We start from the raw sequence: 20,262 nt of genomic DNA on the forward strand, positions 1-20,262 counted from the left end.
GCCTTTAAAATAATGACAGTCTCAAGTAAGAAGTGAATTGAAATCAATCAAAACTAGGATACTGGTTTTTTACAACATTAGAGTTTCTATCCCATTTTTCATGACAGCTCTGATTGTCATAGTTTTGAGGGTTTTCCCATTGAATGGATAGGCTAGGCAGTGGCCTTAATCAGCCTTTTATTCATTCCTAAGTGGACTGGCTATCTGGTCATATGACATGGGCATTTGTTTCCTCCTCTGAAGAGCCTGTGTGTAGGTGTTCTTTCTTCATCCGGGCTCTTGATCTTTTCCTATTTGCCCATTTATATGGTGTATTATGAACGCCAGGCTTCTATCAGGTGTGGCAATATCGTCCAATGTGTGGTTTGGTTTTTCACTTAATTTTGAAGTGAAATGCACACATGGTCTTAGATGTTGTGCAGATTGTGGGTTAGGTGAAAGGTCGTGGTACTGTAACCTAATGGGAAATCTTTAATCCCTGGGGACATATTCAACGGGAAGATGAGATCTTCATCTCTTCCACTTTGTTTCCTAGCTTCTAAATATACCATCCACACCAGATGCTGACCCAAAGTACCATCTTTCCAAAGTCCCAAAGAAGCAGGAACACCTGATCTTTGACAGGAGTCTTCAGAACTGTGAGCCAACCCTTGGACTGAGCAGATGCTGATGAAGCCTTGCTCCCACTGAATGCTATTGGCAGCTGTGGGCTGCCAGAGGGAGGAATGTGTTCTTGAGGAGAGCTGCCCACACACACTCAGAGCTGCCCACATGCAGGTGCGGCCCTACACCCATACACGCACCTGCAGCTCTAATTAGACTCAACGGATTACAAAGGAAAAGAAATCTTAGTTTGAAAATTTTATATTTGGTTTTAGTAATCAAAAATCATTATAATTATGTAAGTATGTTAATATATACATATTACTTGTTTACAGCAGAACAATTATGTTCTAAAAAAAAAATAAGCCCATCTTTTAAAAAAGCTAACGGCTTCAAGTGTTTTGTTATGGCACCGCAAAGCTAACACACAGACTGACTGTCATTTTCCATCCTTTTATTACTCTCAAAGTATTTGTGTCCCTGGACACCTTTAGATTCTCCAGTGTCACAGAATTTATGCTAACCTGGGACAAAGCTGCCATTCTACAAATGGGAAGCGTGGTGAGGGTGGGGGCTCCCAGACAGAGAGGCGATGGGAAACCTCAGCAAATACCCAGGAGAGTTTCTAGGCCCTGAGAAGACATAGCTCTGGCAGCTGCTGAGCTGAATCCATCCATGAGGGTCTTGAACTGAAGGGGTCTCAGAGGATTTTGGGTAGAACAGGCAGGAAGCAGAAAGGCAGAGGTTAGAGTGGCAGTAGGGGAGGAGGTTGATGTATGATTGTTCTGGGATGTTGATTGGGAGTTAGGGTGGAGTGGAGAGGAGGGATGGAGAGTGTGTGTGTAGGGGGTGACAAATGCAACAGTGCACCAGACAAGTACCCCACCCTTACATAGGCACTGGGTCTGGCTGCAGTTAGAAGAGGCTGGACCAGGTCCCAGAAGACAAGTCTTCAGGACTCATAGGCTGCAGACTTGGGACCTGGCTTGACTCTTTTGGTGGTCTCTCTCGTGTGCCTTCCAGTCTGGCTCCCCTCATAGGACATTTTAGGCACTGGGCTACAGGCTACAGGCTACAGGCTACAGGCTACAGGCTACAGGCTATAGACCTTTGCAAGTGTGAATTTTACAGGCTCCAGCCCAGGTGTCTGGACAACTCTCCTGAAAGTGGGGTATGGCTGCTGGGTTGAGCCAAGTTCAGAGATTTGTGGACTGTGCCCTATGCTGACATTGGGAGTATATCCCTCGTGCAGAACCCAGAAGGCATGGGGTAGGGGAAACCATCTCAATTATTCCCCCTCAGCTGTCTGCTTTTCTGCACGGGTGAATTTTGGCTTTCTGGGCTTCATTTCCATCCACAAACAACTCCATCCCTGGTGTGGGCTTTGATCTCAGCCAGGAAGTGTGTTGGTCACTAGGGTAAGAACCATACATCAACCAAAGATCTTCCAAACATCTGGAAATGTAACACGTTCAGTACCCATCACGAACCAATGAGGGCAAATGATCAAATTATAAACCTCTGGGTTTTCAAGGTGAGTGGAAAGAAAATACTTGGTTTTAGAGAGGTGGCCCTGATTCTCGCACTCATATAGGGCATTTGTAGCACACCAGGAAGAGGACCCTGGCTTCAGCTGTAGAAGATAGAACATCCACACCCATCTTCTAAGCTGGTGTTGGGAGACACAGAAGGGGATGGGGTTCAGAATGAGTATGAGAAGATGCATAGGAAGCCAGGGCTGTGCACTTTAGGTTTGACTGGAAGTAAAAATGACATTAAACTAAAGTGCTTGTGAATGCCACTGATAATACACACATTAGGAGACATTCCAACACATTTACTCACATCAAGTAACACATGTTCACTTCTTGGTGAGACACGGGGCATTTTAAAACACCGTTGCTGCGGTAGCCAGAATTAATGTTTGTGTGCTTAAATTAGGTATTAGGGCCAATGTGAAAATATTTTATTTTAAGATAAGGCATTTCAAATGAAGAGGTCTAGAATAGCAGGTCTGGGTAGCTCTAGAAAAGAAAAGGCAGAAATAATATATTGAGGCCTTTGATTTCTTGTGGAAATCAACCTTGTCACAGGGACATAGCTTTATTTTTTTAGTGTTTATAATATCTATTTTATTACACATGCCCACTTGCTGAAACACAAAATGCCAAAGTTTGTTTAATGATCAATTAAAACCATTTACATAGTTTATTAATGGCTTTCAGTCAGTTGAGGCAGGCTTTCATCTGATGCTGCCCAGAAAACATGCACAGACATGGACAGCAACCAAATCTGATGCAGGGTAGCACTATGCTTAGTGAAATAATTTGCCATAGTGCTGGGTAGGTTTTGGGTGCGTGTATGGGGTTTTAATTTGAGAGGCTGTAGGCAAGGATTTCCTAAACTGCAAAGATAGATTACTTATAAAAATTACTCTTATGTGCAAAATTGTAATTTCATATTATATTCCCATAATCCTAATACTGTGGATGAAAGACTAGCCCTAGGCACAAAGTGAGACCTTATCTCAGAGCAAAGGATAATACATCACAAATTAATGTTATAAAATTTTTAAGGAAGGTATTTTATTTAAAATGTCATAATGCTCAGGTAATTGTGGCTCATACCTTTAATCTCAGCACTCGGGAGGCAGAGGCAGGCAGATCTCTGTGTTTGGGGACACCCTGGGCTACAGAGTAAGTTCTAGAACAGCCGGGGCTCTACAGAGAAATTCTGTCTCAAAACCCAAAAACTGAAACAGAAAAAAATACAAATAAAACACAAAGACATACTGTAGAAAGGAAGAAAATAAAGAATAAAACTATCTGTAGTGGTATCTAAAGGTACATACTCTGGTACTCTCAAACTGTGATATATTCAAATAAACTTGAACAGAATGGGGATAAAGAAACTGTTAGCATTACATACATGATTTCCTATTAAAATGCATCCATTCCTTTCTGGGCCCAGACACATAACACATCAGAGACACTGATTAGGTGGGAATGTGACTTACTACTTTTCTAATATTGATTTATAGGTCCTACAATCCAAGTGTCCAGTCGGCTATACCTGTGACCCCTGTCTTGTGAAAAAAATTCACAGAACATTTGAAACAAGTGAGGAAACTGCTCTCCTCAGTGTTAAAGAGAAGCCTGGTACCCAGTTCTGCATCAGAGAAATGTTTTCTGGGTACAATAGGCATGCTTTCTGGCAGAGAGGGCATGCATTCTCCTTGTCTTCTGATATGGCTGAGGTCAGTGAGACCCCAGTTGGACAAGTGCTCAAAGTCACCCCTGACCAGACGCAGGCCTCTGGGAAGGGGGATCAGAAACTGAAGTCAGATAGGGAAGGGAAGACCCCTGGGATCCTCTGTGGCCATGTATTCCATCTCAAAGAGGTAGCCTGGGACTAGGGAAGCTGGGCTCCAACAGACAGACAGCTGAGGGTCTTGCAATTGGGAATATAGCTGTACTTCTGCCTTTTGCTCAGAGTAGAGTAGACTCAGATATCTGCAGGAGCCAGGCTGCTCTCAGTAGGTGTCAACGAAAACCTTCCATTCCTACTAAAACCCCAAGGGGCCTCACACATTGAGAGGATCCCTGGAAAGCTCAGTTCATCATCTGCTTTTGATGCTGCTTGGTATCCGAACAGAACACACTCTGCTTGCAAGTCAGGTAAGTAAGGGCTGTAGTCCATCTTTTTACCAGGTAGTGAGGGTGACAAGGGGGACTTGGTGATGCTCTTTCCCCTTGCTGTCTCTGACACTGATCACCACAGAGAGTCTGGCGAGGGTCCCTGTGGATGGCCAGATTGGAGGAAACTTCCTCCCGAAGTCCTAGGGCTCCGAAGCAATGCTCTCTTCTGCCAGCGGGGATGCAACTCTAATTCATTACGGCTACAGTACAAAGGCTCTCACCATTGAATCAGCAAGCTGAATTGACACATACTAGTGGGATCCCAGACCAGAGAAGGGCAGGCTACCTGTGATATGCACGTGGAGATCCCAGGGCAGACTTCAGAGAAGTGTGGACTGTTCCTTATTCACCAAACCAGGTAGGAACAGTCATAAACCACTTTGCTTTTAGGGAATAGATGAAATTTCTCTTCTATGCCTACATTTTTCTTGGCATCATAAGTACCACAAATATTTATTCTCTGGGTTTCCAGAGATCTAGTGTCTCGATAGCCATTGTAAGCCTGCATGTGGCTGCTCTGGACACATCTACATGTCATCTTGGGTGATGTGCTCAGAGTAAATACACTCCAGGGATATCTGCGTCTCTTCTCGCTGGTCCCTACCCCATGGACTGCACATGGGACTCAGTCATCTGCCGTTCAGGCTCCACTTGCCTTTGCCCTATACAGTTCTTCCTGTCTGGCGGTGGAGTAGAAACACTCTGGCCTTTGTTTAAAAAATCTCTGTATTTCCATGACTTGAAACTTCTTTGCAAACCAAAACTCATACAGAAAACAAAGCAAAAGGCTAACCAAGGGTCTGGAAGACTGTAGTCGTCGAACAACCTTCCTAATCTGAGACACTTTAATACATTTTCTCAGCTTGTGGTGACCTCCAACCATAAACTTATTTTGTTTCCACTCTGTAACTGTAATTCTGCTACTGTTATGAATCCATGTAAACAAATGTCTGCCATGCTAGATAGCCAATATGTGACCCCCCCCAAAGGGGTCGTGGCCCACAGGTTGAGAACCACTGGGCTAGACAGTGGCTCAGGTAGTTATGTATTCCACATGCAATGGTACACACCTGTAGTCCCAGGCATGCTTTCACAGCTGTAAAGTTTACTGTCAGGGTAAATTTGGTAAAAATTAAAATCCAAGAACAGATACAGGGGTCCAAATTAGCAGCAAAGTCCTCTCAATGTTGCCTCTGTGGTAACTAAGAGGTCTGCTACATGGGAGGGAGTGCCAATGGGGCTTTGGGAGACACCTGGGCAGGGGGAGGGAACAAAGCAAATGGCTTGGGACAAGTGTGTGGGAGATGGTGGCACTGGGAACAAGAGGCCAGGGACAGGTACTCCTCTGTTGGGAGGATGCTGGCTTTAGTGTCAGGAACTTGAGAACAGAGGTCTGCCAGGAGGTCAAGGTTGGTGTACGGCCCCTGCAGGGAGAGAACAAAGGTGAGAACACAAAAGTATGGTTGAAACTGGTTCAGAAGCCTGCAGTGTCTGCTCAAGGGGGTGGGGTCAGCACCAGCATCACCACAGGGCGGGCCTAAATGAAGCATCCTCTCTTCCCTTGGAGTTGTCTCCAGGCTCCACTCTCCTGTGGAGACTCAGTGCTCTTACCTCACAGGGCTCTTACCTCTGTGCCTCTTCTCACACACACATCATAGCAGGTACAGCAGCAGATGATAATAATGGGGGACGCATTCACCGGTGTTGTTGTTGGTGGTGATGGTGGTGGTGGAACTGGGGAAGGCACTGGAGGAGGGGGCTTTTGTTTCTTTTGGGGCTGGTAGAAGGAAGGAAAACCTGTTTGAGCTTTGTCTGTCACTTCTGGAACAGGGCCACTGTGGAAATTTTTGATTTGGAGGTGAAAGGAAGGATGTAACACACACCATGGGGAAGTCTTCCACAGAGAGAAAAAAAAGAGAGTACCCTTCCCCCCAGTTTCAGATATGGAACTTCACAAAGTAATAACAGCCTCCTTCTGGGCCCTTGGCTCTCCTGCGTCAGCCTTTCTGGCAGATGTCTGGACTGGTTGCTGCACAGTGGGCCAACACTAGCAGGTCACTGTCCCTTCCATCTGTCTCTGGCTTCCGCATGGGCATCCTCGACCAGGCCACTCTGCAACCAGCACAGTGCAGCCAAGACAAGGAGGCGGTTCCTATCTGAGCCTAGGCTCACCTGCCCCAGCCTCTCTACAACTTCTGGCCCTTACCTGATGGGAGCTGCAGACGCTAACCCACCTTATCCCTGTGTTTTCCTTGGGACATCTCTCACAGAACAGGGCCATCTGGGAGGGACTCTTTCACCCTCCTTATCTCTCAGGTCCCTAGGCTGACCCCAGCCAACCCTCTACCCTGACAGGAGACAGAAATGAAGACATCCACAGGAGCCAGAAGATCCCTATCCTGTGGATGAGAATCAGGGCTCATTTCAGAAGGCTCTGCTCTCAGAGGCCTGGCTGCAACCTCAGCATCAATCAGAGTCCACAGGAGTCTCCTGAAAGCCTCTGCAGGAGTAAGAGCAACTGTTCATACTGACTGACCAAGGTCTAGATCAGAAGGTTCTGGGGATATTCATTATCTGGTGAGATTGAGAGCCCCCCAGCCTTTGCAGACTCTTTACCTCATTGTATTTGCTGAAGTGGTAGGAGGCCCTGGCTACAGGCTGAACAACGGCATATTTTGTTGGTCACCATGTCTCTGACATGTGACCTTAGCAAGATACAAAGAATGACTCACCTTTGGTTGTGGTACAGGTGCTGGCCGTGCCTTGACAGGCTAGAGAGTGAAACAGACAGGAATAAGATGTACTGTTACGGTTTGGACAACTGTTTCCAAGTTGCCCTGTGTGTTAAAGTCTTGATCCCAGCCTGTGGTACTATATGGAGGTGTTGCAGCCTATGGTGGACATCAGAGGATCCTTTGGAGGAAGTGAATCCTTGGCAGTGTGTCATAGAATCGGTCTTCCTCTTTCAGAACTGGAGATGAGGTGTGGACTTCCTTTGCCCCACAATCTCATCACCATAGGCTGCTTTCCCATTGGCTCAAGGAATGGGACACTACAAACTAAAACCTGTGAGTTGGAAATGGAGCTTTCTTCTTCCAAAGTTGATTATTTCACGCATTTTGTTGCAGTACAGAAGGCTGGTTAACACAGTTCTGTTTGTAACTGTGTCCCAACACATGACCCTCATCTGTAGAAAAAGGTAGACAATGGTCCCTGGGGGAACATGTGTAAGTACTGCACACCCTGCTGCTATGCTGGAGTGCTCCACCTGACCCCAAGGAAGCCCCTTGGGAATCCTCAACATCTGCCTCAGCAGGCTGCAAATGTCAAAGTGCTGTCTTGGGTGGGCCTTGGGTGGGCAGAGAGTACTCACTGGTCTGCAGCACAGCCACCAGACCCACCACAGCAATACAGAGATCAGCATCAGGAGTAGTACCACGGTGCTGAGCACAACTTCCTTGCTTGAGTTATGTATTAGAAGGACAACGGCTTGTGGTAGAGGAACAGTTGAAACTGGAGGCAGAAGTAGAGGCGGAAGAGGAATAGGCGGCAGAGGAATAGGCGGCAGAGGAACAGGGGGAAGAGCGCCTGGAATATTTCCAGCATTTGGGGGGATAGGGTTTTTTGGTGGAGTTGGTAATGGTGGAGCAGGCCCTCCAGGGGCAGGAGTGGTGGGCACTGGTGGAGGTGTCTGTGGGAAGAAGATTACCATCCTTAGCTGACAACCTAGCTTTAATGTGAAACACCAAGAAACCCCCTTCCTGGATACCCAGTGCTTGCATATCTCTGCCTCTTCTCTATTCTCCCAAGTTACCTGGCATCAAGTTAGCACAGAAAAGCTGGAGAGTAGGTCTCTTGCCTAGTTCTGGCCTTGCTCCTAGGCTATGCTGAGCAGGTGAGGACAGCTCAGGCTCCTTGGCACTCTTTGGTTCTCAGCAGTCACTATGGTCTCAGCAGACAATATGTTGGACTACAGGTAATCAGATCTCTAAGAGAAGGCCAGGCTGATGCTTGCTCCCAAGATATAGGACCCTTTCTTGTTCCCCCCACCTCTACAGTGTAGAACTTGCCTTAGTCTTTGTGGCCTTCCTCAAAGGGTCACAGTATTGCCTAGAGCAAGGACTGAAGATAGCACTGGTGTGGGGTCCCTGTGACTTACAAACACACCTTGCCTGAAAACACTGCCCTCATGGAGGGCTGGCAATGTTAGTGATGGCTGACACCTGCCCACCCCTTTATCTCTGTCCTTCTAGAAACTAGGATGAATCACCCAAAGTACTTGTATAGCATAAGCTACTTCCGGGTCTCACCTAGCTCCCTACTTGTCTTTGACTTTCCAGGAGAACCTGCACCCAGGGCCTCTACCTAGCCAGGGCTATTGAACCCACTGAGATACTCACACAGTTAGCAGTCGTCACAGGGATGGCGTGGGCAAGGAATTCTCTTCCTTTGTTCAGGCTAACTTCAACTGAGATGGTTCTAATGCACAAAAGGGCAGACTTCAAGAAGCAGTCTAGAGGTCAGTGCCTGCACAGGGGCTTTCTTCATGGTAACAATGCAGGACTTCTAGTACTTGGGTCTCTCAAAGTAGACAGGTGAGCCATGAGAGATTATTGGCCAAAGCACACGGAGTCAACTTGTGAAATTATGGGCAAATGGATGGTTCAGGACTTGAGAGGCCCTCATGGCCATTGATGTCACTATAGCAGTAGACTATAAACAAGGGAGTGTTGCTTTATGACCTGTACAACTCTCTGGACTGATAAAGTTTATTGTCTTAGCTTTGGAAGGTGGCCTGGAGCACCAGGTATTGATGATACTTTTGTTTGTCATCCTTTGCTCTGAGCAAAGTCTGGGCACTGGGAAATCCCATGGGGATCACCAACAAGGCCAGGTGATAGAGCAGCTAGAGCTCGCCTGAAGACAAACGGGTGCTCTACAACAGAGGGGAAACCAAATGTATACTATGAGGACTACATTGTCTCTGCATATATAGGACCAAGAGTTACGAGCACTTACTCTCCAGGTTGATCTAACTTTGGTGATGGACAAAATATGACAGTGGAGTTCTTATCAGTTGGATTTTTATCTAAAGAAATAGACACGAGAGGGATGTCAATTGTCCTGCTCATCTACCTGTGTGACCCCAAGCTATGCAAGCAGAGCTGACATCTTAGCACTTCTGTAATGAATGAAAGCAGACTCTTTAGTGCTCTGAAGTCAGACATGATTCTCGGTGCTACTGCATATTGTGGACCATGGCTGTCCTCTCTGAGTTGATGCTCAAAGTGAGAGCAATAAGGAGAGACCACAGAATAAAATGAGTTACAGCAGTCCTGCCAAGGTTGCTGAGGAGGAAGGGACAAGCAAGGGTGGTTGGGCTGAGCTGTGGGAAGAGGTCTTGCTTTGTTTTCTGACTCTTTTGGAGCTGCGGACAGTGGACATAGAGGCCATAGAACTTGCTTGATGGGTCTGGGGGTTGGATTAAGAGACGACAAGGATGACATTGGGATTAATGACCTGTGAGATTGTATGGATGCCACTTACTGAGCTAGGGAAGATAGTAGAGAAGGGTTTTTTTTTTGTTGTTTTTTACTGATTTTATTGGATATATTTTATTTACATTTCAAATGTTATCTTGTTTCCCAGATTCCCCTCTATCCTCTCTCCCCCTGCTGCTATGAGGGTGTTTACCCACCCACCTACTCCCTCCTCCCTCCCTGCCCTGACATTCCCCTACATTGGGGCATCAAGCCTTGGCAGGACCAAAGGCTTCTTTTCCCATTCATGCCCAACAAGGCCATCCTCTGCTACATGTGCAGCTGGAGCCATTGGTCCATCCATGTGTACTCTTTGGATAGTGGTTTAATACTCGGGAGCTCTGGTTGGTTGGTATAGTTGTTCTTATGGGGTTGCAAACCCCTTCAACTCTTTCAATTCTTTCTCTAACTCCTTTATTGGGGGATCCCATTCTCAGTTCTATGGTTGGCTGCAAGCATCTTCCTCTGTATTTGTCATGATCTGGCAGAGCCTCTCAGGAGACAGCTATATCAGGCTCCTGTCAGCATGCACTTCTTTTGTCTGGGTTTGGTGGCTGCATATGGGCTGGATTCCCAGGTGGGACAGTCAGCAGAGACGTTTTTGATGACTATTTCTGTGGGAACCCAAGGGGGTCGCTATAACTGTGACATTCTTATCTTGCCTCCTAAGCTTGGTCCAGAGAGAACTGCATGGAATCCCTGCTGGCAAGGATTTCAGCGTTCCCATCTGTCCAGCCCTACCATCTTGAGTGATTGTTTTCTTCTCTGTGTACTGAACTGCATGGCCTCAGAGAGCCCTGGTGTTCCTGCCTCATGGAGGACAATGACTTCTCCGTCATGACCTCCATTTCCTGAAACCCTTTGAGTTCCTCCTTCTCAAAGATCATAACCACCGTTCTGTACCTGCTGATCTCTGGCCACCAATGATACAGGAAGTTTCTTGCTGACCTCTGCCCTGAGACTAGGTCGGAGGGTTGAGAGATGACTTTGCTATCTCTAGTAATGGTTGTGCCCATCTTCCAGGGATCCCCAGGAAACAGTTCCCTCGTCAGAACTAAGTTTCTAGGTCATTCTTGAATGTTGGTACAAACAGACTCCTTATCTGTTTAGAATGTTCTATGACAGTTACGGATGTAGCTGCCTGGCTATGCTAATGGTGAAGTCTACATACGGATCAGTGATCTTAAGAGAAAGACACTAGTTGTGTGCCAGACCTCTCAGTAACAGCTGGGAACACATCTCTCACACTGACGGTTTCCCTGTCTCACCGGAGTCACTACACAGACACTCTTCCTACTGCTTCACAGTGCCCACAGGGAATGGCTTAGTGAGGGTGGGAAGCTTGCCTGGTTGAGAGGAAGGATTTGTGTGGAAGATATGCATCTCTGAGGCACTGGGAGGGTTTACTTACCAACAATCGTGGAGTCAGGGAACTTGAATCTGCAAATCACATCACCGAGACTCTTTGCATTGTGAAAGCCATATCCTCTTAAGGTCACTGGCTGGTTTTCTGCAAGTAAAACATGAGACAGAGGTGGTTTGGCCCTGGTTGCATTGTTTATAGGAAATCCAGACAGGATTTCCAAGGCCCCTTGAGAGGCATCAGCTATGTCTGGGCCAACATTTATGACATCTGCATCCCAACTTCTATGTCACCAAGGGTCCATGCCAATGTAGCTTAGTGGAGCCTTGTACATCCTGATTACCTTTCTCCACTAGTCATGATTTAATAAGCCTGCAAAATCCACCAGACACACAAAGACCAATCCTAAACTTCCATAACTCCAGGTTGGAGACCCTAGAAATAAAGTTAAAACACCAAGTGCAGGGGAGGCCCCTGGCCCCTCCAAGAGTTTTTAGCACAGGAGACATTTTGTTTCCATTGAACACCCATAAACCAACATATCTGTTCTCAACTACTCCTTACCCACTGAAGACTACAATTTATAAGCAATTGTGTTCTAATGGCAGAGGGTCTGCTCCCTGGCTTTGAGTTCAGTATACAGGGGACACACAAAGAATATTTTGGTAACTATTCCCAGAAGAGGCAGGCAGGATTCTCTTTCCTTTATCTGGACAGATGCCATGGAATAGTCCTGGCTCATTTCTGGCTCCCATGCACTTCAGATGCTCCATGTAGTTGACCCCCTGAGTCTCTGTGGCATACAGGTTGACCCAGAAACAGCTCGAAAAGACAGTTCATACAGCTTCATTTGGGGTCTAGGCTTTGGGATTTTCCCCAAAGTGCAAACTGTATGTACCAGCTTTGCACAAGATAACCAGTAGTTTAACTGGTCCATGGCTGAGCTGGTGTCTGGAGGCACCTGTCACTGTGATTCAGTGACAACTTCTGTATTTTCACTGGGAGCTTGTCACAGCTACCCAGACACCAAGCTCCATGCCTTTGGGGATAATCAGAGAGATTTGCAGCAGTTGGGCGGGGCTACAAGGCTGGGCTTCTTTACCTAGAAGCAGGAGAGAGACTCCTCTCCTCCTTTGCTCCCAAACTCCCTACTCTTCTACAGTATGGGGAAGATCAGTAGCAGCCAGAGCCAAGCACTCAGATGTCCTTGGCATCTTTCAGGCTTTTGAACCTGGAGTCTAGATGTTCATCTGTTACCGTTTTACATCTCCCAACAGTCTTGGCACAGTGTTCTTTTTATTTTTTTATACTAAAAGAATAAAGATTTTTATTAAGCATTGTAAGTTGCATTCAATAGCCTCTGGGTACGCCACATCACAATCCATCAACAGTCAATCAGACCCAACAGCAGTTCATTCTTCACAATCCATGAGTTAGGGCAGAACTCCCTTCAACTTATAGTAAGATCCTACTTAGCTCTTGGGCAGGAGCTGGGGAGTTACACCTAATTTCTGATCACTAATGTGATGAAGAGCATCAGAAGTATATGAAACGTAAGAAGTGATTCTGATTCAAAGTACATTGGAAACAGTAACAAAACATCAAAATGATAGAAGTATACCTGCTCCTACTAAATTCCTGATGGGAATCTTCTCAAGAACAAGCAATTTGTTTCCTGCTACAAAGGAGGAGGGGTGTTTTGTTTTTTAAGATCATAGGGTTTTTTTTCTTTACAGAATTTCATATTTTGCTAATATGAATATGAAGGCATAGAACAGCAACAACGAACAATAATGCATACAGCAGTGAGTACACCAGGGTAATGTTGATATTCCAAACGGCTAGATAATTTTGGGGGGTTTAAAATAAATGCAACAGAGGTCAATAATCACAAAATTTTTAGGTTAGAGCAAGATCAGTCAATGACTAAACAGAGTTAACATCTTTTATAGGATTATTACTGATTGTTAGCATTTTGTTTTGTAAATGGGCACATACTGGTAAGAATGGAAGAAAGGACGATGATGGTCTATGTCTGATTCCAAACTATGTAGCTCACTGATCACAGATCTGGCACAGCGTTCTTATCCTTTTGGGGGAAAACACTTCGGTCTCCCCCACATGTGATGCTTTGTCTCCCCAGCCTGGGAACTATGGGTAGCAGAACTTAGCTGTGAATGTAGTCCTGTCTTCTCAAACCTGGAACCAGGGCTCCCACAGAAGACCATAAAGGCCAGGACCTAGTTGTCTGGGCTGGAGGCAGACTGTCAGCCAAGCTGTCTCCACAGGAGGAGACAGAGTTTTCTCTCTCCCCCTTCATCAGTATATAAGTATATGCTGTCCACATGAAGACCAAGTCTGTGTCCATCGCTGAACCTTCTAAGACTACACAGGCCTGCTCTTGGCATACTGACAGGAGAACCCTAGGCTGGAGAGAGTACCTTTGTCAGGTTCTATGAGTGTGGCTGTCTTTGTGGATATTTTTGTCAAGCATACAGGCTTTGCCCTGTTCCCTGTAGCACAGAAGATGTCCACTTGGGCCTGATTTCTTATTTTAATCAATTGATGTGATCACAGAGCTTTTATCTCTGTTTCATGGATGTGGAAATCTTCTTACATGTCCACTCCTAGCTTCACCTAAACTTTCTTGGAGGAGCCAAATTGATCTTGGCATACAGTTTAAACATCCTTTATTTGAACAGGTGAAATCAGGAATGTTCCACAATCTAAAACTTCAAGACTATTTTGAGATTCAACAGGTCTCCACCAAGTGGAAGTACTCTTAAAATTTACATTTAACCTCATGGTGAGTCACAGTTGATGATGGAACTTGAGTTCCATCCCCAAGATGCCCTATTATGTCTCTGTAAATATTGCAAAGCTGGAAGTAGCACAGCGTCTGGAACACCTGTAACTACAAGGGCTGCAGCTATGATGTTCAGCATATAGTGGCTTTTCCTACCTTGATTCTTCTGAGACAGAAAAGATGGCAATTGCATCCCATACATTGTCACCACTGACACACAGCCCTTGACACATGTACATTGCATTATAACTTGTCAGAGAGATAACACATCTACCTGCTTCCTTTAAACCACAAACCCACCACACACTCTGTTCATATAAGTACACAAGATACATGCACTGGGTGTTCTATGTGTAGTTGCCTTAATACTGGTTAGAAACACATCACATATCACACTTTTTAAGGTACACATTAAGCACATCACAAACATACATACAACATTCATCACCTACCCCATATAATCACTATATATACCCACCACACATACCATACACAAATTACACAAAATTCTCACATGCTACATGTGGACACCTGATAGATCTTATGTATGTAGAATAACACAGCACACATCCCACAAACAAAGCACACACCTAATGTGTACACATGCATATAACACTAACACCAAATGTATACCACAATGTGCTGCACAAGACACACATACCACATAGACAAATTGTACAAAAGTACACATTGCACATCATCCCCTACCACAAATAGGGACACAGGAAACAAACACACACTATACAAGCACAATCTGCCATCCAACAATATGTCACATAGACCACCTCCACCACTTCACCCAGATCCACACTAACACATATATCACTAACACAAGCAGCTGCTCCTCGGATCTCACCTCCTATGCACGGAAGATCAACATTTCTGAGTTCAAGGCAGGTCATTGTGCCAATCTGATGGAAAAAGGGAAGAATGCATAGGTAGGGAGAACTTTGGGGGCCCAGGGGGATGCTATCACCCACACTGCTGTGCTCAGCCTGCTCACCGTGTCTACTTGGAGATGTAAGTTATCCATATCTATAACGAACACATTTTCATCATTGTCTGCAATCTCGTTCAACTATAAAAGAGAGGGTATCTTAAAACCCAAGTCAGAAGACAGGGGGTACAGGGAGTTCCTAGATGTGAGGCATAGCTACTTGCCTTCAGGTGATGATGACTATGAAGTGTTAAGGTCAGAGGTCAGCTTACCTAACCATTAAGTCTGTTTCTGCAGTGGAACCTGTTGTTTGTGCCCCCTTGGACAGGTACAGACCATCCCCTGGAAAGTCTGTTCTGTACTAGAGAATTTTCACTAGTAGGCTTCAGAGGGCCCCTGCTTACCTGGGCCAAGTTACCTTTTGTTTATCGTAGGAGTTTATGCCAACACAGTAAATGTAGGCCCCCATGCTCCGAGCTTTATCAGCCTAAGAGAAAAAAGGCATTGATTAAAGAGGCAAAATGTACAAAAATGCTTGGGGAGATGGGTCAGTCTCACCTCGTCCTTAGCCTCCTTCAATACTTGTGGTGTCATGTCTCCCCAAATGACAACAATGATCAGACTAGACCTCTTGGTGGCTGACAAAGAAATGGAGAGAGGTATGTTGGATGGGGCTGCAGGCCCAGGACAGTTTACGACAGGCAGATCTGGTGAGCCTCACTCTTCAGCTTCCTGAAACAGGAGCCCAGACACAGAGAAAGTATCAGCTCTTAAATAGAACCCCTGGAGAGTTAGGGCCTTCCATTGGGTGATTGGGGCTCTCAGTGTTCTTGAAGTACAGAATCTGTTCCTCAAGGGTAGGCTAAAAATACATCACAAGTCCAGTTTGTCCCTGGATGCCAGGAGGAAAGAATAGCTTCTGTGCCAGTAATGTCTAGTGAGGTTTGTTTGTGCCAACTCTAGGCATATTCTCAGGGCTGCCCTTCTGAAAATGGTGGGCTCAGTGAATCAGAATCACAAATCACAGTGTCTTGGACAGAAGGTCCCCAATCCCCTTAGCATTTTTCCTACATGATCCAACCTATTCCAGACAAGTGCCTCAGACCTACACTCTGGAGGGACATAGGTCCATACTTTGCATGGCAGTTGTGCTGGCTGATGTATGAGCCTATGAGGCAGGGAAAACAAAGGAAGAGGTGGAAGAGTCTGATAGTCTATGAGCAAATTAAGCCCTGGTTTCCACCCACAGGGTCCTCAGTCTGCTCGCCCCTTCTGCTTTCTTGTTTCCATTCAACAGCACATTTGTAGGCTGAGGACCAGTGAGAATAAAGCCTACATGTGACCACATGCAGCTTCTGGTCATCTGAGAAGCATCCCAAGTGGGGTGCTGTGCCCAAAGAAGCCTGCTGTACAGAGAGGGGGAATACTGCCTTTAAGAGACTCAGAGAAATACAGGATCTGCAGACAGGATCAGTAGGAAGCTCAGCTCTGTGGGTCTCACTCTGCTGAAGGGGCAGGCAGCTCACCTCCCGAGTTGACATTTTCAATCTGTTCATTAGCCTGCCAAGAAATGAAGAAAACCTGGTGACTCTTGGAGGAAGATGGCCTCTGAGATTAGTCTACACTGAGCCCATACCCACATGTGGTTCTAGCCCTCCAAACCTTTTCCAGTCCTTTCTGTAGGTTTGCTGTTCCTTGTGGCACAATGGTCTCATGTTTGGTGAGTTCTTGACGGATTTTCCACCTGAAGTTGAAGAAGCGTGAGGTGAGGCATGCCGACAGCGCCAAACTAGCTTCAAACTCTTGCACAGATTTGTCTACTGTGTAGGCTTCAAGTGTGGGATGGGCACCAGGTCCTGGTACCTGCTTTCTGTCCTGAGTCTTTCTCTGGTCCTGATCCCATTAACACTGAGAAAGTTCAGGATGCTGCTCGGTGGGTCCCACAGAATGTCTGGGTTTCTCTGAGGTTCTAACTGCCTCTAAGTATTCAGACTTTGGGTACCTTGACAGAGACTGTTTGTTCATCCTTGAGGTACAGAGTGGCATCCTGGGAATGTTATGTCTCACTCAGGGCCTCTCAGAGGCACTGCATTCCTAATGGGAGACTAATGTTAAGGTCATTATCCTTTTGAACAGCCTTTTCTTCAGTGGATGGGGCTGAGGGGATAATGCCATTATGCTGAGCCTCTTTCTCACTATCACAGAGCTCCTTCCTTCTGCCTTGCTAAAGGCAGCAGTCAATATGCGTAGACCTGGACCCTGATGCAGACTCCACGTTCAGAAAACAAATCTGGAGACGAACCTAGGGGCTGTCTGAGAGGCTTGTGTTCTCAAGGCTAGAAAGGAGCACACAGCCTGTCGGGTACTATCAAAGCAGACAGGTCACACTGGGGTTGGCAGGACTAGCTCTTGTGACTGTTCTAGGACAGGAAGGATATGCATGTAGGGGATTTAGAGTAACCTGACATGACAAGGTGGAGCAGGTTCAGCAAGTGACCTAGAAGGAACTTAGTGGCTTTCTGTCTGGGTAGTGGGAACCTGCTGTGGACTAAGCCCCAAGGGTCCCAGGCCTGGCCCAGCTAAACCCTGCCCAGAAGTAGAGAACATCATCCCCAGAATCCCCTGTGAGCACCAAACCAGAGGCTTGACCATCCCACCTCAGTTCTTTCCTGGTCTAGCCCAGCCCCTTTTTCCTGGTCCAGCTTACACATCTACCCTCTACCCAGGTAAACTGCCTCCCTTCTGTTCAGGTTAGCCTTTTTCTTTGTCCAGCCTAGCCCCTGATGGCTCACTAGGTTTCTTGCAAGACTCTACTGTAAATGTCCTCACTGTGATCTCAATGCCAGCCAGGTCTTTCCAAACCCAAGCCACTGGATGCACCCTGCTAGGCCTTCCTTGGCCTTTTGAGACAGCCCTTACCACCCCTTCTCAACTACCAGCTCCATAAGCCTGTGGCTTGTCTCATTTCCCTCTTTGCTTTTGTTTTTCTACAATTCCAGACACCTCTACTTTTAAATACCACTGCCTCCTTCTCAGCTCCCCCTTGTTTTGTAGGAGTCCCAGAGAAGGCATCCAAAACTTCTTTCTCACAGACAGAATTGCCTCCATCACAGGTTCTTGCCTCTGAGACTATGGGTACAGAAGAGCCCTGAGTTGCTCACTGTATGCATGGGCTGGTAGGGTAAGCAGGTATGTGTGTGTGTGTGTGTGTGTGTGTGTGTGTGTGTGTGTGTGTGTTTGTGAGTGTATATATAAATATAAAATGGATGCATGCATATATATATATATATATATATATATATATATATATATGGTTCTATGTATGTGTATATGCATGCATAGGTATGTGTATGTGTAGGTATAGATGTAGATGTGTGTGTAGAGAGCAACTCAACTTCATCAATTGCTGCATGTCCCTCATATCTTCCTATAGCACCCAGCTCTGGGGATTCATGGTCCTATCCTAAGAATATTCAAAGGGGATTCTAGTTGCACTGCTCTTTGGTTCGTGTGTGTGTGTGTGTGTGTGTGTGTGTGTGTGTGTGTGTGTGTGTGTGTGTCTGCACATACATATACACATATATGTCTCTATATAAACACTAACATCTACACCTATACACATGCCTATACATACCTATACACATATACATACACATATACACACACATATATAATGCACCCATTATATATCTATATAGACACTCACAAATAATATGTATTATAATATATATTTACCCTAATAGCCCAGGCAGACAGTGAGCAACTCTCACAATGGGACACACTCAGGCAAGACTTTGAAGGGACACATATCTGCTCAGCCATCTCCTTACCTTAGTTCCTAAGTGTTTTCACAGCCATACCAAGGGAAGATCCAGAAATGATAGAGGAAAAGAGAGTAGAAAATTTCTGGAATTTCTGGGTCTCTGAGTTCTAGTGAAGCAGGTTTTTAAGGGGATTGGTGATCTGGGGCTGGAAGCCAGTGTGAGTACTGGCCAGCTATCATGGGGGACAATGGAAGCCACATGGGAGTTTTCCAGAAGCTAGAAACTCCTTGTATCCAGCCCACTGGGCAGGCCTAGGAATTTAGACAGTACATACCTTTCTGGGGTGCGTGGCAGTTTGGTTGAAGCTGTAGTATCAAAGAGAATGAAGCTCATATGCTGTTTGGGGCTGAGGACAAAACACAGCCTTTGAGAAACTAATGTAACAGCCCTTTAGCCTTATAAGAAGCAGCCAAAGAGGAGACATATGTCAAATCTCTGCTCCCACCCCATCTCTTCTGCACCTGGGACATTTCATAGGTGGGGACTCCAGACAAACTTGATGAAACTCTGAAGCCTATGGAGACATAGTGTTTCTGGGAAGAAAGATTGCTAAGTTGATCCCCTGATCCCTTCCTGTGCTGCAAACGTGTGAACATGTGTACAATATGTATGTGGGATCCTAGCTCCAGTTCTGTGGCTGTGACAGAATGCCCTGATCAAGGACAACGTAGAACAGGAAAGGGCCTCTTTGGCTTATACTTGAAGTTATAGATCATAATTTCAGGGAAGTCACAGTGACACGTGCTTGAGAGAGTTGCTCAAAGTATACCCACAGTCAAGAGCAAAGAGAAATATACTCTTTGCTTGAACAGTTCAGAACACTTTGAGCTGGATCTTCTACACCTTCAGTTAATGATCAAATCAAGTACCTTCCCTCACAGGTCAATCTGATCTAGATAATTTTTCATTTGAGACTCTCTTCTCAAGTGATTTTTGATGCATGTCAAGAATCTAAGTGGAAGTTGACATCTAAAACTAACCAGCACCATGATGAGCAGGTAAATCCACAATGACACTCCTCCATGGGGGTCTGCTCTCCACCTCACACTTCTACTGTCACGGTCTTCCCTTGTTCAACTCCCTTCTTTTGTGGCCCTTATTCCTTGATCCCTTGTCTGCCTAGTATTCTAGTTTTGATCTCTGCTTCCCACACAAGGCATTCCCATGCCCCCAAACCTAGTCTGCCTGCCACTGGACCACTGCTGACAGGAGCTGTAGTGTGCAGGCATACTTCACGTATTTCTCCACCATATCTTCCCAGGATGTGATCACTTCACCCCATTTGGTCACAGCTTGGGACCTACAAGGATAGGGTCTTGAGTCATAAGAGGAAAGTGAATCATGGGAGTGAGAGGTGGATCATGAGAGAGAGGGGTGAATCATGGGAGAGAGAGGTGAATCATGGGAGAAAGAGGATGCCTTCCCTTCTTCCAAAAGACTTCTAAAAGGGCTGCTTCCTTCCACCATGTGCTGACCACAGCTATTGCCCTG

General features: G+C 45.9%; 1 protein-coding gene across 1 annotated transcript; it reads right to left on the reverse strand.

Moving 5' to 3' along the window:
• Positions 1-5,515: 5,515 nt before the first annotated feature.
• Positions 5,516-20,022, reverse strand: LOC308428304 (anthrax toxin receptor-like; the record flags this gene model as incomplete). The annotated part of the gene is made up of 13 exons (XM_080926728.1): positions 5,516-5,725; positions 5,929-6,078; positions 7,034-7,072; positions 7,675-7,814; positions 11,253-11,351; positions 14,867-14,921; positions 15,014-15,088; positions 15,366-15,434; positions 15,506-15,585; positions 16,474-16,507; positions 16,610-16,691; positions 19,046-19,117; positions 20,003-20,022. The coding sequence occupies 13 exons, from the start codon at positions 20,020-20,022 to the stop codon at positions 5,516-5,518; spliced, it is 1,125 nt and encodes a 374-aa protein (XP_080782854.1).
• Positions 20,023-20,262: the final 240 nt, after the last annotated feature.

This window comes from Micromys minutus (assembly GCF_963924665.1).
Source record: "Micromys minutus genome assembly, chromosome: 12".
NCBI lineage: Eukaryota > Metazoa > Chordata > Mammalia > Rodentia > Muridae > Micromys > Micromys minutus.